This window comes from Carcharhinus amblyrhynchos, chromosome 9 (genome assembly GCF_965287045.1).
Source record: "Carcharhinus amblyrhynchos chromosome 9, sCarAmb.v2.hapA, whole genome shotgun sequence".
NCBI lineage: Eukaryota > Metazoa > Chordata > Chondrichthyes > Carcharhiniformes > Carcharhinidae > Carcharhinus > Carcharhinus amblyrhynchos.
Genome location: NC_137332.1, coordinates 36,330,727 through 36,357,828, shown reverse-complemented (window position 1 = coordinate 36,357,828; position 27,102 = coordinate 36,330,727). Strand labels below are relative to the sequence as shown.

Genomic DNA, 27,102 nt, shown 5'->3' with positions numbered 1-27,102 from the left:
CTATCTATAATAGTGACCAGAACTATACAAAGTATTCCAAGTGTGGCCTTAGCAATGTCTTGTACAACTTCAACAAGACATTCCAGCTCCTGTATTCAATGTTCTGACCAATAAACCAAGTATGCTGAATGCTCACTTCACCTGTCCACCTGTGACTCCACTTTCAAGGAGCAATGAACATGTACCCCTAGATCTCTTTGTTCTGTAACTCTCCCTAACGCCCTACCATTAACTGAGTAAGTCCTGACCTGGTCCAATCTACCAAAATGCATCACCTCATATTTATTTAAATTAAACTCCATCTGCCATTTGTCAGCCCACTAGCCCAATTGATCAAGATCCTGTTGCAATCTGAGAACCTTTCTCACTGTCCACTATGCCACCAATCTTCTCCAATAATATAGGACAATGAGTGATGCTTGGCTTGCTGTGTATGTGGATCGCACTCATTCTGTTTCATTTGAGGCCAGATATAAGCTGTTGATTCTTGTCAGCAAGGAAACATCAGTGGATATTTTCTGAATGAACAAAATTAAACTTCCATGTTAAATATTAATTTTAATTATGGATCCCATTTGTAATGACTTTACTCCAAATGAACAAGTTTCATAAGTGAAATGTAAATTACAGAAAATTAAATTCTTCAGCTCTGGAAGCAGATACTGTTAAATGATTCCATAGAATGGGTGCGGTTAATTTAAAGAAAAGTACCTTCCTTCTTGGATCTCCAAGACACACTATGTGTAAATATTTTTTCACTTTTTTCTATATAAAAGATGAGAAGAGATTCTTGATCCATTCCCACACTCCCGTTTCCATGCAAACATTAAGACAGCATCAAAGGGTCATCCTCAGTCCAATAAATAGCTTCTGTACACATTGTACAATAGATACATATAAAGTGAACTCTCTCCCTTAACTCCACAGTTCTTTCGCATTTCTTTCATCCCAACATTTTCCTGTCCAGTCAGCACCAAAACTTAGCAAATGAAAGTGCCTTGACAACTTGAACAAAAAAAGTGAAGAGGGTATGTTAGCTCTGATGAACTTTTACTGCTGTTTGTGTGTTGAGGGAATCCGTTTTATAAGGCGTGCTTGTTCTTCCAGACAGTTTTACCGTATCCTTGTAAAAAGATTAAGGACAGATTTGGATTCCTAAAAAAAACAGAAATTAAACAGTTTAGTAACAATGGAATCACAAGGCATTGCAAACATACAAATTAACAGCCATGACCATGTTAGATTTATGGCACTTTGAAACATTATACAAGTGAATTGGTTATAATTGTGGATCAAATATTTACATAATTGTTTTAACTTTACTAATTTGCTCTTTGTGGATTTAAAGGTGTTTTTAACTCAATACCTGATTACAAAGGTGGGTTTAAATTGGAGGAAAGTGAGGTGGAAGTTAAGGGAGGAGATTCTAGTGTTAATGACCTGGACAGGTCTAAGCACGGCTGCCATGATTGGGCTAAAGGATGCACAAGAGGTGAAGGAATGTCAAGTTCTCAAAAGGGTCCTACAAAGCTATGGAGATGCAAAGGAACAGGCCATGAGAGGTTCCATTAGTTTGTAAGGACAGGGTGTGGTGGGGAAGGGAAATGGATGGTCAGCAATATATTCAGAGTGGGGTCAAGGAAGCAGGAGTTGAATTTCACGGAGACGGTATGTTAAGAGAAAGTAGAGAAAGATATGGGATTCAGGGCTAATGGGGATGGAGTAGTTTGATAAGGGAGACAGGTGTGAGGAGCCAGCTGAATTGATTGCCTCTGTGCTACAGTCCCCTAGTTCCTCGTGAATACCTAAGGTGGGAAATGGGTAGGGGTTTAAAAAGAGTTTTTTGTGGATAAAAGAAGCCAAAACTTATCTTTAATTTCCAGGGTAGCCCTGGAACAATGACCACTTTTCTCTGATAAGAAAAGCCCTGATCATGTCTGATGTATTACAGCCAGATCTGGACGCTAGCTGTGTTTCAGTGAGGCTCAGATTGAAACCGAGCGGTTAAACAAACTTGATGGGCTGAATGGCATACTATGATGCTCTGTCCTTATGAGTGTCACGTGTCTTTCACACAAGTGGATGTCAAAGGTCCCACGGTGTGCTGAGCAACATCCACTTCTCAAAGAACATCATTCAAACAGATTGTCCAATCATTTATTGCATTGCTGAGAGTGGGACCCCACCGTACACAAATTTACTGGAAACTTTACCTAATAAGTGACTACACTTAATATTTCATGGATTATGAAGCAATATAGGACATCCTGGGGATTTAAGAAGAAGAAGAAATAGGAGCAGGAGTAGGCCAACTAGCCCTTCGAGCCTGCCCCACCATTCAATAAGATCATGGCTGATCTGTCGTGGCTCAGTTCCACTTTCCCGCCGTCTCCCCATAACTCTCAATCCCCTCTCTTATCAAAAACCCATCAACCCGCGTCTTAAAAATATTTAGCGAGGCAGCCTCCACCACTTCAACGGGCAGAGAATTCCAGAGATTCACCACCCTTTGAGTGAAGAAGTTCCTCCTCAACTCCGTTCTAAACCACCCCCCCTTTATCTTGAGGCTGTGCCCCCTAGTCCTACTGTCTTTTTTGAGCGGGAAGAGTCTCTCCACCTCTATCCTATCCATCCCATTCATCATCTTATACGTCTCAATGAGATCTCCCCTCATTCTTCTAAACTCTAACGAGTACAAGCCTAGTTTATTCAGCCTCTCCTCATAGCTCAACCCCCTCAACTCCGGTATCAGCCTAGTAAACCTCCTCTGCACTCCCTCCAAGGCCAAAATATCTTTGCGCAGGTGCGGCGCCCAAAACTGCACACAGTACTCCAGCTGCGGCCTCACCAATGCCCTATACAGCTGCAGCAAGACCTCCCTACTTTTATATTCAATCCCCCTCGCTATGAAGGCCAGCATCCCATTCGCCTTCCTGACCACCTGCTGCACCTGCAAGCTGGGTTTTTGCGACTCATGCACAAGGACCCCGAGGTCCCTCTGCACCGTCGCCTGCTGCAGTTTTTCGCCCCGTAAGTAATAGTCCTTCCTACCAAAGTGGACCACCTCGCACTTGCCAACATTAAATTCCATTTGCCATTTCCTGGCCCATTCGCCCAGCCTATCTGGATCCTTCTGCAGACTCTCCACACCCTCCGCACAATTTGCCGTTCCCCCAATCTTGGTGTCATCAGCAAATTTTGACACCCTACACTCGGTTCCCTCCTCCAGATCATCTATATAAATGATAAAAAGCTGAGGCCCCAGCACCGACCCCTGGGGCACTCCACTAGTCACCATCCACCAATCCGAATAGCACCCGTTGACCCCCACTCTCTGCCTCCTATTTGACAACCAATCCTCTATCCACGCTAACACCCTACCCCCAACTCCATGTCCCCCGACCTTCTGCAGTAACCTCTTATGAGGTACTTTGTCAAACGCCTTCTGAAAATCCAGAAAGACCACATCCACCGGCTCTCCTCTATCCACCGCCCTAGACACATCCTCATAGAACTCCAGTAAATTTGTCAGACACGACTTCCCTTTAATGAAACCATGCTGCGTCTGCTCTATCAAGCAATTCCCTTCAAGATGCCTCGCAATTTCCTCCTTAATGACGGATTCTAACATTTTACCTACCACAGACGTTAAACTAACCGGCCTATAATTCCCCGCCTTTTGCCTGGCACCCTTCTTAAACAACGGCGTAACATTAGCTGTTTTCCAATCTTCCGGCACTTCCCCGGAATCCAGCAACGTCTGGAAAATAACCACCAAGGCATCCACTATAACCTCCGCCATTTCTTTCAGAACCCTCGGATGCATTCCATCCGGTCCTGGGGACTTGTCCACAATCACCCCCTCCAGTCTGTCGAGCACCGCCTCTCTAGTAACAGTAATGTCATTAAGACCCTCCAGTCCTACCACCTTTCCATCGCTAACACGCGGCAAATTATTCACGTCCTCCGTGAAGACAGAAGCAAAAAAGTTATTCAATACCTTAGCCATATCCCCATCCCCTACCACTAGGTCCCCTTTCTCATCCTCTAAAGGACCAACGTTCACCCTAGCCAGCCTCTTCCTTTTTATATATTTATAAAAACTCTTGCTATCCTTTTTTATATTAAGCGCTAGCCCAGCTTCATAGTTTCTCCTACCCTCCTTTATCAACTTCTTTGTCAATCTTTGTTGACATTTAAACCTCTCCCAATCCTCTTCTCGCCCACTACTCTTAGCTACTCTAAATTCCTCCGCTTTTAATTTAACACTTTCCTTCACCTCCTTCGTTATCCACGGCTTATTACCTCTCCTCCTACGGTCCTTTTTGGCCATCGGAATAAATTTCTGCTGAGCACCAAGAAAGATCTCCTTAAAGATCCGCCACTGCTCCTCAGCAGACCCTCCCTCCAATGCGCTCCCCCAGTCAACATTCGCCAATTCTTCTCTCATCCTACCGTACTCCCCTCTATTCAAACAAAGGACGCGTGTCCGGGAACCCACTTTCTCCTCCTCCATCTGCACCAGAAACTCCACCATACAATGATCACTCTCCCCAAGAGGATCCTTCACCGCAAGGTCCCTAATTCTACCTGCCTCATTATATAGCACCAGATCCAAGATAGCTCGCTCCCTCGTCGGCTCCAACACACACTGTTCCAGGAAATTATCCCGGCAGCATTCCAAGAACTCCTCCTCGAGCCCACCGCGTCCAACATGGGTCGGCCAATCAATATGCAGATTGAAATCCCCCATAACTACGGCCGTCCCATTCCTGCACGCCGCACTTATTTGCGCGTTAACAGCCCGCCCCACCTCCAGATCATTATTGGGCCTATAGATGACACCCACCAGCGTCTTCCTCCCTTTGCTGTTCCTAATCTCCACCCACAACGATTCCACTTTCTGCTCTTTGGCTCCAATATCATCCCTTGCTACCACCTTGATGCTATCCTTAATCAGCAGAGCTACGCCACCCCCTCTTTCCTCCTGCCTATCCTTCCTAAACACTTGATACCCCTGGACATTCAGCTCCCAGTCCCTGTCACCTTGCAGCCACGTCTCTGTAATGGCCACCAGATCGTATCCATTTGTGTTGATCTGCGCCACCAGGTCATCCACTTTATTCCGAATGCTTCGTGCATTCAGATAAAGCGCTTTCATCCCAGCCTTCACCTGGACCCTATTTGCCGTAATTGGGACATCCTCGGCCTCTTCCCTTACCTGTACCCTATCCTTAACTTTAGACCTCGTAACGTCACCTACCCTCGCACCCTCCCCCCCCTAATTAGTTTAAAGCCTTGTCTACAGTCCTCTTTACTCGATTCGCCAGCACTCTGGTCCCAGCACGGTTCAGACCAACCCCATCCCGCCCGAACAGGTCCCACCTACCCCAATACTGGTGCCAATGCCCCATAAATTCAAACCCATTCCTCCCACACCAATCCCTGAGCCACCCATTCACTTCCTTAATCCTGTCAACCCTACGCCCATCTGTACTCGGTTCAGGCAGTAGCCCAGAGATGACCACCTTGTCGGTTCTACTTTTTAATTCCATTCCCAGCTTTTCACACTCCCTCCCCAGATCCTCAGTCCGCACTTTGCCTACGTCGCCGGCACCCACATGTACCACAACGACCGGATTCTCACCCTCCCACTCCAGATTCCTCTGCAGCCCAGCTGTGACATCCTGTACCCGAGCACCAGGCAGACAACACACCCTTCTGTGCACTTTGTCATTGTGACAAAGGACAGTGTCAATACCCTTCACCCCACTATCCCCAATCACTACTACGTTCCTTTTCCCCTTCTCTTTGCCTATGTCCTGCTGCATCACTGTACCGTGTGCAGCTTGCTCACCAACCTCACCTGCTTTGTCCTCTTCCAGACTGGAAGCAAGAACCTCAAACCTGTTATGCAGATTAAGAGGCTGAGGCCTCCGCTCCTCACCCCCCTTCCTCCTCCCAGCAGCCCCCTCTTGTCCCTGACCCTTAGAGTTAGCCAGTCTAGGGGGGGGTGGATGTCACTTGCACCCCATTGACAATGGCACCCTCTCTCCCCCTGATGAGCCTCAGTGTCTGTAGCTCAGAGGCCAGCTCATCCACCTTGAGCTGGAGCTCCTCCAGCAACCTGCACTTACTGCAGACATGGTCACTGGGGAGGACCCTGGGGTCCACCAGTTCCCACATCATACAGAAACCACACATCACATGCCCTTCCATTATTCACTGTAGTAGTTTTGAAAAAAAATTTTTTTTTTTCCTTGTTTTTTCAAACTCACCTGGCCTTTTTTTCACTCAAGCCCTTTTTGATATTAAGCCTTATTAGCTCACACTGCTTCCCCCTCACTCTGCTGCCCGCTGTCTACACCAGGCCTCCTTTTAAACCTGGCGCTGATTTAAAGCTGGCTGGTCCACAAATGCCTTTTAACCACTCCCTCAGAATTCTTAAAGCAGTAAATACAATAAATGCTTTAAACAGCTCTACAGAGAACAAAGTGCTTTAAACTTATTTTAAACAGGTAAAATCTTAGCTCTCTCTCTGCTCCTTCACTCGTCTGCTCCAGCAAACAATGGAAGGCTTCACCATGTGGCCACTTGATAATTGAAAGTTGTTAAATAATACACATCTTTCTCCCTTATTCCTCACACGGCTGGGATGTCACTAGTACATGAAGTGGGTTTAAAAAGAGCAGTTAATTCTTCACACTCAGCTTTGCAAATGGGACATTCACCAATTTTTTACAACTTGCTTAGGCAAGGCTCGTAAAATCCCCCCAAGGCCAATGGAAAATTCTGTTCTGCGAGCCTTGCCTGCCCTGATTCCGGCAGGTGTGCCAGTAAAATTCCAGCCAATGGGTTTTTGAGGATTAGGAATTTTTATGAAAATATAACCGTCCACTGCTCTGACAATCTGGGTAATGATGGTCAGATGGCCACTGTGCTCCAAATCTCTTCCAACTCAACAATGCCACACATTTCTTGTGGGGTCGTCTGATCCCAGCTTTCACAGAAACTCAAGGAAACTTGGTAAGAGGAGAGTAGAGTTATGGGAAGACAGGAGATGCTCCTTTCTATGGAACTAGCTGCTGTGTTCTGTCTGGTAAATTTAAAGGTCTAGTCTTAATGTTAATGAATGGATGAATAGCAGGGCAGGGGTGAGGTGAAGGTGGATGAGAGTGTGGTTGGGCCTGCATGGGTGGGTTTTTTAAGGGTTGGGAGGATATTCAGGCTTGGGGAGTTAGTGGGATGGATGGTGATTAGTCAGGTCAGACAAAGCAGTGGTCAGGGAGAGGAGGTTAGTTAAGTCTGGTTGACGGGTACTCGGGCGATTGAGCCAGTTCTGCAGTTACCCAGATGTAAGACTTTAGTTTTAATCTGTCTAACATTTCCTGGGTAACTACTTGGGTAAGTATTGTGGAATTGTCTGATGTCTCCAACTCTAACTCAGTGAGAAATGTTTGTAGGGGGTCCCAGGGAATTTGAAGCCTGGTGGAAGTTGAAACTTCCTGGACAATTCCCATATAGGTCAGTGTGTCAGGACTTGCACAGAGTCCCAACACATTTTCAGTCATGTGTGCAGTCTTTGGTGAGCTGGGGATGGGAAGATTTGACCCAATGTTTCTTGGGCTTTATCTTGCTTCAACCAATTGAACTGATGCCAGAAGCTGAGTGAGACTTCTGCCTGTATCTCTTCTATCAAATTCAGCTACAGAAACTAATGCTTGTAACATGTGTAACAGCAAAGTCAATCTGCTACAAGTGCAAAAATTATACATACACACAACTGCTCTGACCATCATATTTACAAAATAATAAGTACTGAAGAACTTAATACCTTCGTGGAACGAGTTTTACTGAAAACATTCCAAAATCGCAAAGTTTCATCTCCTGCTCCGGTCACTATAGCCTCTCCATCAGGTGATATGGCCTAAAGAGAATGAAAGGAAAAAGAATCACAACCCATTAATAATGGGCAGGTGAACGTCTGGGCCTGTGCACAAAATATATACATCTTGAGCACATTCATTTGCAGAATTAGCACTCCTTACAGACATTGAAATAAGTGACTATTTTAAAACCTACTGGGGGCTGAAATTCCCTTGGGGCTTTCTCAATGTACCACAGTAACTCTGTCAAGAGACCATCTGCATCCCAAATGTAAAAGGGCAGGAGATCAGTGGCTCCCTTACAGAATTTCATTGTGTATCAGATCTCACATCTAATTGATTGGCAATTAATGGGGAGGTATTATCATTAGACTATTAATTCTGAAACTCAGCTAATGTCTGGAGACACGGGTTTGAAACCCACACAGCAAATAGTGGAATTTAAATTCAATAAAAAAGTATCTGGAATTAAGAATCTGCTGCTGACCATGAAATCATTGTTGATTAGTGAACCAGATGGGTTTTTCAACAATGTCCTTTAGGGAAGGAAATCTGCTGTCCTTACCCAGTCTGGCCTACATATTGCTGTGAATCTGGAGTCACATGAATTACTCTCAACTGCCCTTCAAGGGCAACTAGGGATGGGCAATAAATGCTGACCAGCCAGTGACACCCATATTCCACGAAATAATTTAAAAAAAAAATTAAAGAACCATTTTAGTTCACAGTACAATCAGGTGCTATTCAGCCAATTCTTTTCTGAAGCAGAAGAAAATGATACCTGCTCAACACATGTTTCTACAGTTCATACCTCTTTCTGATTAACAACTTCATTTTTTTCTTTAAGAAAGGAATTCTTCTTCACCCCTTCTTTTGACAATTATAAAATGGTGACCCCATCAAACATTTCATTCCCTACATATTAATTCCACCAAAGTCCTTAAATTTTAAAAGCCTCTTTATTCTCCCCTAGTCCCTCTCTGATCCATGACAAGTTTTGTACAAATTTTACATTGCTTTTGAAATAAGGACAAGTAGCGAGGGCTTATTCATCTTCTGTTGCACGTTAAGGGAGTGATGTACTGAACACCAGGGGTCTCAGCTGCAGAGATAACCCAGAGCCCTGGTCAATATTTATCCCTCAAATCAAAAAACAGATTACACATGGCTGTTTGTGGGCAAATTTGTGACTTTTTTTTGACATTACACAATTACATTTCAAAAGTACTACACAGGCTGCAAAGCACTTTGTGATGTCTGGTGGATATGAAAAGATCTAAAATGAAGCTTTTTTAAAATTTAAGGTTTATAATGATGGCATCAGTTGAGATACAAAAACTTCTCTGAGAAAAATGCAATAATTGTATCAATTAGATAAGCTATAAAAAACAAGATTAATGGAAATTAAAATCTTTCAATGTGTGATTAATCACTAACAGACTTTTAATCACCTGCAAGCTCTAACAGAGAAGGAAAGTGGACCCTGAACCCTGGCTTACACTACTTTCAATGCCTTTCCAATTCAACAACAATTATTTACCCTACATTTAGGAATAAAATGGATTTCGCTAGGCTGATTTAACTGGTATCAGATTAGCACTAAATTGAAAAAATGAGAAAGAGAACGTCTTTTTCTTCTAGTTTTAAAAGAAAAATGAATACCTTTTTGCAGTTTAGATTGCAAATGTAAAATTAAATAAATTAATAAACGTATCAAGATAGTTTGCATCCAAGATCAGTCACAACCATTGTCAGCTCCCCCTGCTGGCTGATATGTAGAAACTGGCATTCAGGACTCAGCGTGTAACATAGCTTGGAACAGTGCTTTTCAAACTTTTTATCCTGGGATTCACTTTTAACCAAGTTGAGCTTCGGGACCGAAGCCATATTCAATCAGTTGCCAGTATCTCCCTGCATATAACACACATGGGTTTTGCATCCTGATTTGCTTTGGCTCAATTAACAAAGCCATACTTCAAGAAATCGCAGAATGCCGAAATGGCCACTTCCTGCACTTGGGCCCATCTTGGCTATACCTGATTCTCCGACAGAGTATCTTACCCAGGCACTATCACTGTACACCCACATATTTACCCTGCCAATCCCCCTAACCTACAAATCTTGGGACACTAAGGGGCAATTTAGCATGGTCACCTAACCTGCACATCTTTGGACTGTGGGAGGAAATGCATGAAGACACGAGGAAAACGTGCAAACTCCACACAGACTTCTATTCTAACTCAAGGTTAGAATTGAACCCAGGTTCCTGGCACTGTGAGGCAGCAGTGTTAACTACTGTGCTACTCATCTATTTACTGCGTTGTTCACAATTTTAGTTTTTTCTTTGTAGGCTATTCACTGGTGGCCCTGGTGCTCTACACAGAGCTAGCAGCAGCACTGTTTCTGTCCCGTCATGGGCTCTCCAGAGCAGCGCTCTCCAACAGATGATGAACTGAGATCCTGGCCAGTAGGTATAGTGTCTCCAGCTAGTTCTTGTAACAAACAATCCACATCCACAGTTATCTTGTGTAGCTCATAAATGAAAAGAAGCACACCTCTAAGTGAATTAACTCTAAAAACATGTACATACATGCAGGGCCTGCTCACTGTTGCCTCTTATGGTTGGAGACTACTGTTCCAAAGGAGTATGAATTGAGGCAGAGGGCATGGCTGCATTTAGAGTAGCATGTGCAGTTCTTAGCACCCAAGTCAGGTCATCTTTGGGAATGCTGCAACTGTTTTTAACCCCTGCCCCATGACCACCGCAGGTCCTGACCTCCACTTTGATAAAAGCCTGGCTTAGAATGGCTGAAATGGAAAGAGACTGGCTCCAGTAAAAATACAAGATTCAAGGTGATAAAGGGCAGCACAGTAGTCAGCACTGCTGCCTCTCTGCCCCACAGACCCGGATCCGATTTCCGGCTGGGTCACTGTGTGGAGTTTGCACATTCTCCCCATCTTTATGTGGGTTTCCTCTGGGTGCTCTGATTTCCTCCCACAGTCCAAAGATATGGGGGTGAGGTTGATTGGCCATGCTAAATTGACCCTAATATCAGGAGGATTAGTGGGTAAGTATGTGGGTTTACAGAATAGGGCCTGGGTGACATTGTGGATGGTGCAGACTCAATGGGCTGAATGGCCTCCTTTTGCATTGTAGTGATTCTATGAAAGCAAAGGTGTGAAGATATTACTACAACCTGAAAGTACAACATGAAGTTGATTTCTTCTTTATCACAGTCTATTTTCTATTTGCAAAACATCTTCAAAGGACTAGGAAAAATAGATGTACTTGCAAGTTCACTGCCTATTATTGCGCAACTTAGCAGTGCAAAAATAACATTTCAATAAAACTACGAGCAAATCAAATTGAATTTTTTTTGCCTGCAGATGTTCCAGATTACACCTGACGTATCCATAGGTACATGTTCATAAAATGTGTATAGGGTTTCCAGTCAAAATCTGAAGATATTTGGGCTCATAAACAGAGAATTGAGACCAGCTCATCTTTGTAAACATACAGCACAAGTGCAGACATTTGTGTAAGTAGAGGAAGAATAGGCAGCAAGAACAAAAATCACTACTTTATGTTCCATTTTCAATGGTGTTCTGCCTTCAGGAGTTTGTGTAAAATGTTGAAAACAATATCCATAGATTTTTTTTAAGGTTTTTCAATTGCAAATAACCTGCATAATGTCAGCAAATAACAGGTTCAGGCATTGGTTTTCTTTCAAGTTCCGTTATAGGATCAAAATAGGAAGTTACAGCGTTCAATCACGTGATACTACATTTTCCGTGTCATTCTTAAATAAAAAAGGTAACAAGCATTTTTTTTTTGCAAAGTAACAAAAAGGATTTGGGAGTTTGCACATTCTCCCCGTGCTTGCATGGGTTTCCTCCCACACCCCAAAGATGTGCTCTTAGGCTGATTGGTGTAACAAATTGTCCCTAAATTAGTCTCCCCTCAATCTGGTTTCCAATGTGGAGTGCCATAAGCGTAGACAAAGGTCATGGGTGGAAGAGGGAACTCAATGTTAAAATGGCAGCACGGGCTCGTTAGGCCGAAGGGCCTGTTTCCCGTGCTGTGTTGTTCTTTGATTACTAAAGAATTGTTAATTCATTCTTGGGATGCGAGTGTTGCTAACAAGGCCACCGCCCATGCTTATGCCTAATTTCCCTTGCACAGATGGTGGTGAGACACATACATTGGAATGGCTTGCTCAGCCATTTCAGAGGGCAGCTAAGAGTTAATGGGTCTTAGGTCAGATGTAGACCAGACCAGGTAACAATAGCAGATTTCCTCTCTCCTAAAGGGGATTAGTGAACTAGATTGTTAATGACAATCCAGAAGCATTTTATTCCAGATTTATTGAATTTAAGTCCTTGGTTAGATTTGAATTCATGTCTCCAGAGCATTAGCCCAGAGCTAATGGATTACTCATCCAGTAATATTATGCTACCATGCCCTGACATGTTGCAGGAAGTTATGCATGCCAGTGCCAACCCTACAACCAACCATAAACAAATATCTTACCAGGTAGAGCACTCTATACGAATGCCCCGTCAATTTGGCAACTTGTGTTAAGGATGGATACTTCCACACCAGGATTTGATTCTGGGAATAACCATGTGTACTAACCTGCAAAACAAAGCAAAATAAATGTCACCACAATACATACACTTTGATAACGTTATATTAGATTTCATTCAGAATTGGAATTGCTTTGTCACTGAAACTGAACAGGTTTAAATCCAGAAAACAGCTAAAATCTGGCCTAATGATACCTTGATGTTTTTGTTGGTGAGTAACACAGTGTTGTATTTAACACATTTCAGTGACAGACTCCCGCAGAAAGGACATGTGTTTCAGTTCCAACATTCTATCCTAGATCAGCATCATTACTCTCCCATATCACCATGAATTTGCAATGTTCCTAACCAACAACACTGCAGTAAAGTGGGCACTTCAATTCTAGTATTTTTACTTCAGGGCCATGCACACACCCACATGTGCACAAAGGCAAGCTGGGTTTATTCATCAAACAGAATACAAGTCAGTAATCGGCAAAATTATTTTTGAAGGAACAAAGTACTTTGTGACAAACAGCATAATCTTTGCAGAAGTCCAACAACAACATGCATTTAAAAAAATATGGTAGTTTCAATGTGCTTGAGAGGAAAGAAACAGATGCTGAATGGAAGTGGAAGAAATGACCATAGAAAGGTTGAAAATATAGCATGGAGGAGGCTTGAAAAGGAAAAAGGAGAAATAAAGTTGGAGAAATCTGAAAAGGGACTTTTGGTTGAGTTTCTTAAGGCTTTGCCGTCAACAGCAGAGGGGGAGCAAGAGGAGATAATGCAGAGTAAAATTGGAGGGCTGAAAGATATGAATTGTGACAAGGCTGGAACAGAATGCAGAGGTACAAAGAATAGTACAGCACAGGAATGGGCCCTTCAGCCTTCCAAGCTTGTGCAGATCATGGTGCCCTTACTCGGTCCATATCGCTCTATTCCTTCCCTATTCATCCAGATGGCTCTTAAATGTTGTTAATGTCCACCACCTCTTCTGGAAGCACGTTTGAGGCACCCACCACTCTGTGCATGAAAAACTTCCCCCACATATCTCCCTTAAAGTTTCCCCTATCACCTTGAACCTGTGCCCCTTTGTAATGGACACTTCCACCCTAGGAAAAAGCCCGTCTACCACCCTGTCTACGCCCATCATAATCTTGTAGACTTCTATCAGGTCTCCCCTCAACCTCCGTCACTCCAGCTAGCATGGCATTTTTAACTGTATTCTTCTATGTTTACCACACAGACTGGCTTTGTTTCAAACAGTGAAGCCTTGGCCATAGTCTCTTGTTTCACACTTTTTGTTTAACTGGGGAGGAGGGAACGAAAAAAGGATCAAAATCTATATATTTAAATCCAGTTCTGAAATCCAAAAAGCATCTATTACATTTAATATCTGTGTGCCTTGTTAGAATTTCTAATAATCAGAGCTCCATTGTGCTGCTACAAATGGAGAGGCCACATAAAGGCTGCCTTCAAGTATTAAAAATAAGCTGGCAAGGTGGCACAGTGGTTAGCACTGCTGCCTCACAGCGCCAAGGACCTGGCTTCAATTCTGGCCTCGGGGAACTGTGTGGAGTTTGCACATCTTCCCTGTTTCTGCACGGGTTTCCTCCAGTGCTCCTGTTTCCTCCCGTCATCCAAAGATGTACAGGTTAGGTTGATTGGCCATGCTTATTTCCCACTGAGTGTCAGTAGGATTAGCAGGGTAAATATGATGGGTTATGGGAATAGGGCCAGGGTGGGATTGTGATTGGAGCAGACTCAATGACCTCCTTTTGCACTGTAGGGATTATATGATTCTAAAAATGTCTCAACTCCCAGGCTTAACACTCAAATACAGAAGTAAAACCAAATCTGTTTGCAAGACTTAGAAATCTCTTCAGATAACAGATAACCTGTGTTTAGTAAAAGACAGCTAGTCCTTAGATGATTATTTTCCTTTATCCAGCCTGTTTCAAACTGCAGAGGGGCAGAAAACATTCATTCTTTCATTATTAACGTTCAACGAAAAAAGATGATTCCCTTTTCTCATGTGGTGTGACGTTAAAGACTCACCAATTCATTTGCATGCTTAGACCAGGCAAGATTGCAGACTTGGGAGCCTGTGTCTACACACTGTAGGGGCTGGCAAGTCAGTGTGTTCCAGAAGCGAATGCAGCGATCGGCAGTACCTCCTCCTGATGCCAGAAGCCCGTGTTGATGAGGGGACCAGGCAATGGCCTTTACAGCTGCTAAGTGTTCCGTGTATTGCTGGACTGGGCTAAGACTGGAATTGTTCCATACAAATAGCTGCAAGAGAAACACACTCCAGCTGTGAAATGAATGGAAAATAAGTATTCAGCAAAGACTGTGCCATCACAGAGGCTCCTTTATGCCACCATACAGGTAGTTTGACTCTGTTCCAAAGAGAATTTAATAAACCTGAAAAAAATTCCACCTGACCCAACCTTTGCTGATGTATAACCAGCTACTCCAAGTGTGATAATGAGAGGAATGTGGACATAATCCCCTTGGGATTCAAGTGGGCAAGTTTTTTACTGAGGGTGGTGAGTGAGTGGAATCGGCTGCCATCGGTGGTGGTAGAGGCGAACTCGCTGGGGTCTTTTAAAAGACTTCTGGATGAGTATATGGGATCTAATGGGATTGGGAGTTACAGATAGTTCTATGGCTTGGTAGGTATAGACGTGATCGGCGCAACTTGTGGGCCGAAGGGCCTGTTCGTGCTGTAGTGTTCTATGTTCTATAACTAGGCTGTTTCAGACTTTCAGTGTTTGCTTTTTTTTCTTATTCCTGGGATTATGAGTGTGCAGATTCTTACTGCCTCGTGTTCAGTAGATATATGAATGAGCTTGAAACATAACTACATATTTTGGAATCCACCAGATCAAATGCAAGGTACCTTGTTGTCGTTGCCCCCAGAAGCTAGGTGCTGGTGATCAGGTGACCACTTTAAACCACAGACTTCCTGCCTGTGGCCCTGCAATCTCCGCTCCATCTGAAGTGGGGGTGTCCGCACGTCCCTCTGTAGAATGAGACGGTCCCGACTTCCTGACGAGAGTTGATCAGCATTCCAGGCCAAAGCTCCTGTACACCAAGAAAGTGTCAAATTAGGTACATTTAAAAAAAGCCTAGCTTTTAAGATTAGTGGCTGCTTTAGTCCCTTCACACTGTTCTTTTGAAACTATTGTGAAATTGTAACCACCGCCCTGTATACGCAAGGTCACCATCTTGTAATTAATGCACCATCAACTAGTTTAAAATAAACTAACATCTGCGTGTCTAAAGCTTGTGGCAGGCAGGTTTGATAAAGGTCAAAATACGTCAACACAGCAGGATATCTGGGTAATACAGCTAACAATTATTTTTTAAAATTCTTGCTTGCATTACAAAGAAATTAAAATTTACATTCATTGATAACATTGTGGAAATAGGAGTTCCACTGTAATGAACCATGGGAAATGCACAGGATAATCGGGGATAGGGTGAGTGATGGGGGATAGGGCTGGGTCAGTGCAGACATGATGGGCCAAAGGTCCTCCTTCTGCACTGTCAGGATTCTATGATGTGCCATTAAAAACTGTCAGTAAGACACAAAGGGTGCATCAATAATCAAAGTCCATCTGAGCAAACAGTCCTATTCTACCCAGAAAGTCAAAATCTCATAGGATTTTACTGAAAGATTCTGGGAAATATCATTTTGGTTCATTCGACTGCCCTGCCAGGCTCTTATCCTATTCACTTATGACAAAATGAAAGAAAATTGGGTGTATCCAAAGCAGCAAACAGTTTATTTCTGTGCAGCGTGCTCCTCGACCCTCTGATTGTAGGATATTCTTGGCTGAGGCTGTCCCTAGTATGAAGTAAGTTTGGGAATCCGTAGGTTGCCTTGGCATAGTCCCTCAATTATTAGAGCCACCTAAATATTCCTAGAATTCCGAGTGTGCAGATTGCCAATATATCAACAACTGTAGTTTTGTCAATCACATTGTTAAACTAAGACAGGGGATCATCATTGTTTCAATGTCCAATTGATATAAATGGACATTGCTGAGCCGTTGGGGGAACCATTAGGAGTTTACAATGATACTGAGCCTTGTGAAGGTAAAAGACAAACTGCTGTATTATTCCTCCTCTGTACACCCCTATTAATCTTAACACAAATAAGGAACTGCACCATACATTCTACCTGGATGGCACGATGAAACAGCAGTTAGTACTACTGCCTCAGTGCCAGGGACCTGGGTTCAATTCCATCCTTGGATGATTGTGCGGAGTTTGCATGTTCTCTGTGTTTGGGGGGGGGGGTTTCCTTCATGTGCTCTGGTTTCCTCCCACAGTCCAAAGATGTGCAGGTTGGGTTGATTGGCCATACTAAATTGCCCCTTAGTGTCAGGACTAGCAGGGTAAATACATGCAGTTACGTGGATAAGGTCTGAATGGGATTGATGGGCCAAATGGCCTCCTTCTGCAATGTAGGGATTTTGATTTGACAGTCAATGGATTCACTAGGGCCATCCTTTAACTGAGTAGGAACAGGATTTTTTAGAAAATTGTTCTTCAAAGGTTATATGGGATGTAAGAAACTCGCCATTCACTGTGGAGTGTTTTACACCTATATGTTTAGTTGCTTAGAGACAATAGTAGATCATTAAATCTGCTCATTAGCTAAACCACAGCTGATCGACATCCTAACCCCACCTTACGCAGTCTAGTTTTGAAACCCTTAATAAATTCTTGTTAGATTATTAATCTGTTTTGAAGTTTTGAATTGACCTAGCCTTGAGACAGTTCCAGATTTCCATTCCACCTCAAAGAGAAACTTCCTGACATTACATAAAATTAAAATTTGAAGCAGAGTAAAACTGCTGAGTCAGATTATCAATACAAACATCTCAAAATCCAATCAAAACATTCACATCACAAACAGTTATAAAACTTAGAACCAGCGATTTAAAATAATTTTTTCATTGTTCACCATCCGCCTGCATTTTTTAAACCCTGACCGAAATCCAATTCCCAAACTCCATTTCAGGTTGTTTTATTACTTACCAACTCTCGCAGAATGTCCATCGAGAGAGATCAGCTTTTTCCCAGCTGCTGCGTCCCAGATCTGCACGTATCCCTTGTGAGTGCCCACTGCCACAAAATTCCCCTGCGTATATGAAAAGAGTGTTTACACTGAGTTACTGGGGCTGTGATCATGGAACTAGCTGCAGGTCAATCAACAACAACACAAACTTGTATTTATGCAGTGCCTTTAAGATGATAAAACATCCCAAGGGGTTGCACAGAAGCATGGAGATTGACATTCCGCTCCTACACTTCACCTATGGTGCATTTGCCCATGTGAGATGCTTAAAGCAATGACCTGGGATAGAATCTACTTCAGTATTTCCTATCTTTCAAACAGTATATATACAAAGAAGATCAGGAACTCAGAAGGGGAGGGGAGAAGGGGGGGTGGAGATAAGGGATTAAGCTGTATTAGGGATGAGGTATGGGGATAGCATGAGGAAAAAGACCTTGAGGTGGATGCTCAGCCATGACCATATTAAACGCTGCAGCAGAGTTGATGGGCCGAATGACCTACTCCTGCTCCTACATTCCTAAGAACGTAAGAACATAAGAAATCGGAGCAGCAGTAGGCCATCTAGCCCTTCGAGCCTGCCCTGCCATTTAAGACGACCATGGCTGATCTGAATTTTGGGTATTCCTTCATTACGCAAAACTCTGGCCCACCCACAAAATCTGTAGTGTAGCCAATATTACTTTGAAGTCATTACCATTGTATTACCCCATCACCCTTGTCTGGCTGTAGGTAGGCACATAACGATAGTGAATCATTCAGTGAGCGACTTCATCCCATCGCCCTGACAACAAGTGAGATTAAACTAGAGATGAACTTCTGACCTCATACTTGCATCGTCACTAAGAACACTACGTTGGCCTTCACAGCAAGGCGATTTGATATAGGGATAGGAATGTTTTCCTGCAATTTTACAGGGCGTCGGTGAGGCCACACCCAGAGTACTGCGTGCCGTTTTGGTGTTCTTATCTGAGGAAGGATGTCCTTGCTGTAGAGGAAGTACAGCAAAGCTTTACCAGGCTGATTTCTGGGATCAGGTCTGTCATGAGGAAAGACTAAATCGATTGGGATTATATTCATTGGCGTTTAGAAGAGTGAGAAGGAATTTCATGGAAACATATAAAATTCTAACAGGATTAGACAGAGTAGATTCAGAATGTTCCCAATGGTGGGAGAATCCAGAACTAGGGGTCATAGTTTGAAGATGTTTTTAGAACTGAAGTTTCTTCATCCAGAGGGTGGTGAATGTGTGGAATTCACTATCACAGAACGCAGTTGAGGCCAAAACGTTGTCCCATTTCCAAGAAGAAATTAGGTATAGCTCTTGGGGCTAAAGGGATCAAGGGATATGAAGGGCAAGGGGGAGATCAGGGTATTGAATTTAATGATCAGCCATGATCAAGATGAATAGTGGAGCAGGCTTGAAGGGCCAAATGGTCTGCTCCTGCTTGTAGTTTCTATGTAACACCTATTTTCATTGATGTAACATTGCTTAGCTTTGACCCTGTCTCAAGCACTTCTGCTGCCGGAATTCTCATTCATGCCTCTATCTCTAAATATGACTATTCCAAAGCATTCCTGGCTGATCACCCATATTTAACCTTGACGGCATCCAAAACTACATCACTCGCACTAATTCCGAATCACCTATCAACTCCATTCGCTGACCTACACTGACTCATGCTTAAGCAACATGCTGATTTTTAAATTTTTCATCCTGGTTTTCAAATCCCTCCATCACCTTGTCCCTCCCCATCTCTGCAATCTCTTTCTGCCCCAAGCCTTCCAGGAGATCTTCGCTCTTGTGCAATCTTGACTTTCACCACTCTGAGCAAAGATCGAAGATCAAAGAAATATACAGCACAGGAACAGGCCTTGCGGCCCTCCAAGCCTGTGTCAATCCTGATGCTTAAGCTAAAAAAACCTCCTGCCACTACTCGGACCATATCCCTCTATTCATGTACTCATCCAGATGCCTCTTAAATCTTGCTTACGTGCCTGCTTCCACCACTTCCTCTGACAGCGCATTCCAGGTACCCACCACTCCCTGTGTGAAAAATGTCTCCACACATTTCCCTTAAACTTCCCCCTCTCAACTTGAATGTGTGCCCTCTAGTAATTGACATTGGTGGCCACACCTTCAGTTGCATAGGTTCCAGAGCTCTGGAATCCCCTCCTAAACCTCTCCACTATCTTGCAATTCTCCTTTAATACAGTCCTTAAATTCTATTTCTTTAACCAAACTTTTGGTCACCTGATGTAACATCTTATTGGCTTGGTGTTGAAAGGGTTATGTCCTTGCCAATGTTTTTTTGAAAGACCAGAGATTGATAGTCTAGCCATCACCCAAGGCATCTGGACCATATATGGAAACATGAGCAACAGCTCAGATCTCTTGATAAGGTCACAAAGAATTCAAGAAGATATGGCATGACATTTGGGACACTGCATAAATGTGTGAAGTGACTAATGTGCAGGGAAACCAGGTCAAAATGGGCCCATTCAAGGTACTTGCAATCACTGTATTGAAGAGCAGATCTCAAGGCATGTGCACTACTTGACAAACAACATGACATGAAATGGTTATTGGGGCCAGTAGAGTGGAACAAATTAAAATGAACAAGGCACTAAGACATACTCCATAGAGAAACCAATTTAAAACAATTGGGATAGAATTAAACACAATACGATATCTGTCAAGCTGAGCAAAATTAAAGTGAAAGGGTAAATAATTTAGATTGAAACAATTAAGGACCTAGTAGTAAGTAAATCTGGTGAGGAGTTTTCACAGGATGGGTACTGATAAATAGAGAACTGGAGAAATTTTTTTACGTCCATACATGATCTTATTTTGAAATCTTATCATCATAGAATCCTTATGGTGGAGAAATAGGCCATCTGGCTCATCAAGTCTTCACCGATCACATTTCCCTCCAAGGCCCTATCCCCATAACCCCACTTATTTACCCTGTTAACCCCCTGATGCTAAGGGGCAATTTAGCATAGCCAATCAACCTAACCCGCACATCTTTGGAGTGTGGAAGGAAACCACAGCACTCGGAGGAAATCCACACAGACATGGGGAGAACATGCAAACTCCACAGAGTCACCCAAGCTGGGAATTAAACCCATAAGATCTAGGAACAGAATTAGGCCACTCGGCCCAGGAAATCTGCTCCGCCATTCAATCATTGTTGATATTTTTCTCATCCCCATAACCCCTGATCCCCTTATTAATCAAGAACCTATCTATCTCTGTCTAAAATTCACTCAATGACCTGGCCTCCACAGCCTTCTATAGCAAAGAAACTCGAGTCCCTGGCGCTGTGAGGCAATAGTGCTAACCACTGTGCCACCTTGAATAAGGTGATCTGAGAGTGTCAGAGAGAGAAAGGAACATCAATCATCCAGGGGTCACATTCAAGTTACAATCGAGTGTAGAATATAATTGAATTTAACTTTCTTGGTGCACAGATCACCCATTCAGGACTGGACAAAACAAAGAAAGTGATCAATAATAATAATTGAAATGAGGAGGATCTTATCCTGCAACAAGTGAAATCTTTTTATACATGATTCAAATTGAAATGACATTTAACCCATATAGGAATCAAGGAATAAAATTAACATAGCAAATGGTCAAATTTAATCTTTCACAAATGATAGCAGGATTATTAAGTGGTTTGTGAGGTACAACAATACTGGTAAAGCCAGTCTAGGACTCAGACAGAAGACTAGACATAGTAACTCAGATATTAAATGCCCAGGTAATCTCAGCCTCAAGGTAGGTAACCCGATGTTTAATGATTCATTTTAGTTTAATTAACACAATCTATGTCAACCCAATATGATTTTATGCTGAATTCTGGAACACACTCATCACATGACTTGGTCTTAGCATCATACTCAAAACTGACAAGGGAAAAGGCCTTCAAGGCAGTGATGTGAGACATTAAGATTAAACAATTACTGGTACAAACTATCTGCCTTCCTCACAATTGAAATCATCAGTTCTGTTATCTAAACTCAAGGTTCATTGTGCAAAGAAAAACAAGTATTAAAGCATTCAGCCATGTGCATCAAATTAGTGCAGTTCCACTTGTTCAGAAGAAGTCACTTTATTTCACACTGTTTTGGAAGTTTAGAATTAAGTTCTATAATTAGCTTTTGTAACCCTTTGGTTTTTTAAAATTTTAATATCCATTAGTTGAATATTCAGCAAAACTCAAGGCAACTCAATCCAAGTAAGCAAAGCGAAAAGTAACAGCAACCTTCAAACAGCCTGTCCAAAACAGAGTCATTGATAGGGGTCTGATTTAATACCAATTAAATGAAGTTTTGAGACAATGTACTCAAGATATCAATCGTGGGGGAATGACAGCATATTTCTTGAACAAATGAGCAAGTGAGATATAAAATGTTCTTCTATCCTAGCAAGAGGTAACAAGAATAAATTCCAATGAGAGGGATTCCACACATAGAAAGCCAGTGGGGTCTATGAGATCCCTAAATTTCAAAATAGGGGACCGAGGGAAATGATATCAAGGTGGCATAGTGGTTAGCATTGCTATCTCACAGCACAAGGGACCTGGGTTCAATTCTGGCCTCAGGTCACTGTTTGTGCAGAGTTTGCACATTCTCTCCATATCTGCGTGCTCTAGTTTCCTCTCAGTCCAAAGGTGTGAAGGTTAGGCTGACTGGCCATGTTAAATTGCCAGTAAAATATGTGGAGTTTTGGGAAAAGGGCCTGGGCAGGATTGTGGTCAGTGCAGACTCTCTGGATCGAATGGCCTCATTCTGCAGTGTAGGATTCTAATGATATCAATAGGTGACCACTCAAAAAACAAATTGGAAACCGATTGTGCCCATCACAGCTTGATCATACACCCTGCTAGCCAATTAGTAATTAACTTCCACATCCTAAATGAGGCAAGGCTAAAACGTTCAGATTGAAGTTTCATAGTTTGGAAGTTAAATTGTGCAGAAGTTAAAATGTTCAAATTAAAGTTTCATGCCTTCTCTGTACAGTAGTGGAAAATGTTTATCAGCTTACTGACCTTCAAAAGAAGTCAGTCTCTGCTATTGTGCGTGGGCCCCATAACATTTTGCTTTTCGGCCTTCACCAGAGTGTGAACAAGACCAGATTTTTCCCATAACAAATACCAAAGGCAAGATATGGGGATACACAATGCAAATGAAGGGTTAGCAGAAGTCAATTTTTCATCGAATGAGAAAGGGCAAAAAAACCAGGATTTAATTGGCAAATATGTATGTCAATGAAAGATGTGAAAAATCTCTTGTTCCTGATTTGCTGTAATTGACTATAACTGCTGAGCTGTTTCTCTAACTGTACAGCTGCTCCAGCCATCCCGTAGACAGAGGGGGTTCTCCTTGTGTGCAAGTAATTAGAGATTTTGTATTGGATGTATGGTGTCCGGTGCAGTTAAGAGTCAACTGAATGTGCCTTAAGATTGCTGCTACCCAATGATCTCTGACAAGGACAATCAGAATGTAATAACGTCACTGCTGGTATTGAAGTCCATTTGTAATGTCTGCTGTCCATAGGGGAGACAAGGCAGGGGAGAGGAACTTTCTATCACTTATTTAGCCCATTGGGATTAAGCCAAATGCCAAGAGAGTATTATATATTGTGTCATAATGTGAAATGTCTTGAAACATTTTATTACATTAAAGAGTCATATTGTGGGTAGCACAGTAGTAATTTCACTGGACTAGTAATCCGGGGGTCCAGGCTAATGCCTCCGGGGTTCAAATCCCAACATCACAACTAATGGAATTTAAATTCAATTAAATAAAAACCCAGGAATTTAAAGTGGTCTCAGTGTTGATGGCCACAATTGCAAAATCTCACCCGGTTCACTAATGCCCTTTAGGTGAGGAAGCAGCCATTTTTGCCCAGACTGAACGACTGGTATTCTAAACCCAGAGCAAAATGCCCTCGAAAGGCTGTGGCGTAAGGGTATTGTCACTGGATTAGTAATCCAGGGTTAAAAATTTGAGTTCAATAAAAATCTGGAATTAAGTCTAAGAATGACTATGAAACCATTGTTGATTTTTGTAAAAATCCATCTGATTCACTAATGCCCTTTGGAGAAGGAAATCTGCCATCCATTTGTCGCTCACCATTATGACTTGGAAATGTATCTCTCCTCCTCCACTGGAATTCCAAATCCTGGAATTGTGTGTATCTACACCTCAGGGACTGCAGCGGTTTAAGGCAGTAGTTCACTACCACCTTCTCAAGGCAAACAGGGATAAATGCTGGCCTAGCCAGCGACGCCCACATCCCATAAATTAATTTTAAAAACTTACCTGGTCTAGCCTACAGGTGGCCCCAGACCCACAGCAACGTAGTTTACTCATTTAAGTACACTCTGAAATGGGCAAGCTAGAAACTGAGTTCAAGGGCAATTAGGGATAGGCAACAAACACAGACCTTGCCAGCAACGTCCCATGAAAGAATAAAGAAAAAACATGACGTGATCTCTGCTGTTGCACAAAATCGTACCAATTTCACCGAATGCTTGATTAGCGTATAAAAGTAGGAATTAAATGTGTTAAAAATGAACATGGCACCTGATTAGACTCACCCTCTCATTCCAACAAACCGATGTAACAGAGTCACCATCTATGGAGAGGTCACAAAGCCTGGTGACCTAGGAAACAAAACAGAAAACACTACAAAATTTGTTTTCATTTTATTTAAGAACAGGACTAACTTCTTGAACAAATCCACATTCTCCCTCCTGCAATTTCATTATATACAGCATCAATCAACACCTATCAAGACGCAGTAGCAACTGAGGAGACAATAGCTTCTCAGGCATGTGGAATATTTGCGACCTCCTTCACTCGCGTGTCTTTGCAGAATGTTTGTCCCCAGTGAGCAGACGCCCTTTGTTAGGATGCATACTGATCCAGTCCACTATAGTGAAGGATGCCTTGTGAAGGGATCTATCAGATTACTACCATAACTGCAATTCACTATTTCAGCAGGAATATGGTATTTATTATTTAGATGCAATTAAAATGTCAAATGAGTTTCTGAAAAAAAACTCAATAAAAACAGGACAACTCTAGGATCTAATCTCATAATTTAAACATCACAAGTGCTTTCAGGAATTGAAGCAGCAGTTACCAGGAAAATGAAGTCATGGTGCATAAACATCAATCCATAGAGTTAGTCCAAATGGATTAAAAACAAGCCTATATGAAAAAATATAAATTTGTGGTTCTTTCTGGACTGCAAAGAAATTGTTGGATGATTTCTGAGCAAAAGATTGGACACATTGAAAGCCTTTCACTCATCCCAACATTCCTGTTATAATACATGTTGACAAATCTCAAACACCAAACTCCAAAAAGAGACAGCACCATTTTCTGTACTGCTTCTCCCTGACTGCCCAGTTAAGTTTCAAACCTCGCTACATGGGGAAACTAGGCAGAATCACTGCTTGTATAACATGCTGATGTTCAAACAAATCAGACCCATCAAAAGGCCAGGGCTGGAATTTTACTGCCACGCCTGCCCTGATCACAGAATGGAATTTTCCTTTGGCCTCACCCAATTGAAGTGGTAAAATACTGGCTCAGGACTTTTGAAGAGGAAAAATTCATTTTAAACTGATGAAATACAAGCACAGGGTTTGATTATCCCTATAGATCTTCCCTCCTTTCAAGGGAATGAGGTTATATTGGTTGCCTCCGAGTGCCTACCATTCCTTGCATGTGAATTTACTAATGAATGTTGGCAGATTCCTGATGGCCAAGCCTAATGCTGCCCTCACTCAAAGTTGACAAATACAACAATGCAGCATAGATTAAGGACAGGAAGCTCTGGCTGATTCTCCCCAACCCATTCCACCATTGCCCCAACTGAGAATCACTGACGTAGCAGTGACAAGAGACCGAACCTTGGAACATCTTACCTACATGGCTCAGTGTTGTGTCAGTTATTCACTTAGCAATGAGGGGCCATTAACAGAATTTTAGATATTGCATCCCTTTACCCGTGTAAAAGGAAATCAAAGCTTTCTGACTCGCCTGGATAACCAGTGCAATTCTGCATCTTTTGGCAACTGAATTAATGCAGTTCCTGCAGGAAGCACAGGAGTGACTCCAGTTGAAACTCTCCACCATGTATACATTTAATTAAAGAACTAATAATTCACATTGATTTCTATTATGGAGTTGTAGTCAGGGGTTCTGACAAAAAGCAGATAGATTCTCTGGTCATACCAGCCAAATGCATTGGAAGTGATGCCTAAAGTCCTGCCTCACCACAAAATCGTGCAAACCTAAGACATATAATTCAACAGAGAAAAACATCAAATTTATAATAACTACTGCAAATTTTAAAAACCAACAATCTTCTAGCCCAAGGGTTGATAAAAAGATTAAGCTTAAAGTTTATTTTTTAGTGCCTAGTTGCTTCACTCGGGCACCTGTTTGCGTACATTGGAGGGAGAATTTAGCGTGGCCAATGCACCTAACCAGCACGCCTTTCAGACTGTGGGAGGAAACTGGAGCACCCAGGTGGAAACCCACACAGAGTCGGGGAGACCGTGCAGACTCCACACAGACACTGACCTAAGCCAGGAATCAAACCTGTGTCCCTGGCGCTATGAGACAGCAGTACCAACCACTGTTCTACCATGCCACCTTAAGCTAATACTTAACTAATACCCTATGTAAGCTTTATTCAGTGATCTGATTCTACATACAATAGTACAACAAAATAAACTGGCCCTCAAGTGAAAAGGAAAATAAGTTAACATGTTAAATGGTGACAGAAAATATTGTAGTCATTGTTAAGAGTTATCATGCTAACTGGCAGTAGCTTACCTGACTGGTACATGCACTCCACAAGTAAACACAAGCACCGAGACCAACACTTAGAACATTCGCAGCTGACCAATCCACAAGATTGAGGTAAAAATCGTCCTGCAATTCTGGCGCATCCAGAACTTTAAACGGAATCTTTGAAATCTTTCTTGTTGGTTTCCGTGGCGATCGTAACAACTTTTGACTGTTCAAATGGTAAGAAAGTTGGATCAATATTTAGCTGAAGAGGTCATGGTATTAACTTTAGGTTGTACAAATAAGGAAATTCTTTCAGCCTTAGTGAATTTAGACCTGTCTGTTGAGCCAGGCACGTAACATGAAATTTTAAATAGACACCTCAACCTCAACACACTATCACAAATTGTTGTAGCCTTAGTAGTAGCAAGCCTAAGGGGGAGGCCAATGCATTGTTATGAATAGGAATATAGTGAGTCTTACAGTATGCAACATGCGGAGAGCTGTTAAGTAGTCAACTACCCTCCAAGAATGACTTGAGTCAAACCCATTGTTTTTCTAGTTCTCTTTCACTCAGAATAGTTCCTCAAACCTAGATCTTTGAAATAGATTCTGGTTATCAAACCCAATCCTTTTCCTCCCATTTCCAGTCATTCATATCTGCGCAAATTTCTTAGAAATATTGTAGAATTATGGACATTTAAAGCCAGCCAATTGTGCCTACACTGCCTCATTGCT

At 42.4% G+C, this 27,102-nt stretch overlaps 1 protein-coding gene across 5 annotated transcripts in view; it reads right to left on the bottom strand.

The window, feature by feature from the left end:
• Positions 1 to 538: 538 nt before the first annotated feature.
• Positions 539 to 27,102, bottom strand: part of LOC145347715 (fizzy-related protein homolog) — a 61,159-nt gene continuing 34,595 nt past the window's right edge. For all 5 annotated transcript variants that reach the window (XM_080195445.1, XM_080195447.1, XM_080195443.1 and 2 more), the window contains 8 exons: positions 26,410 to 26,593; positions 24,156 to 24,221; positions 17,508 to 17,610; positions 15,358 to 15,542; positions 14,514 to 14,747; positions 12,418 to 12,522; positions 7,835 to 7,927; positions 539 to 1,155 (listed from right to left, as the gene is read on the bottom strand). In XM_080195445.1, the coding sequence (XP_080051571.1) occupies positions 1,114 to 1,155; positions 7,835 to 7,927; positions 12,418 to 12,522; positions 14,514 to 14,747; positions 15,358 to 15,542; positions 17,508 to 17,610; positions 24,156 to 24,221; positions 26,410 to 26,593 (1,012 nt within the window). In that variant the 3' untranslated portion in view covers positions 539 to 1,113. The remainder of the gene's footprint in view (positions 1,156 to 7,834; positions 7,928 to 12,417; positions 12,523 to 14,513; positions 14,748 to 15,357; positions 15,543 to 17,507; positions 17,611 to 24,155; positions 24,222 to 26,409; positions 26,594 to 27,102) is intronic.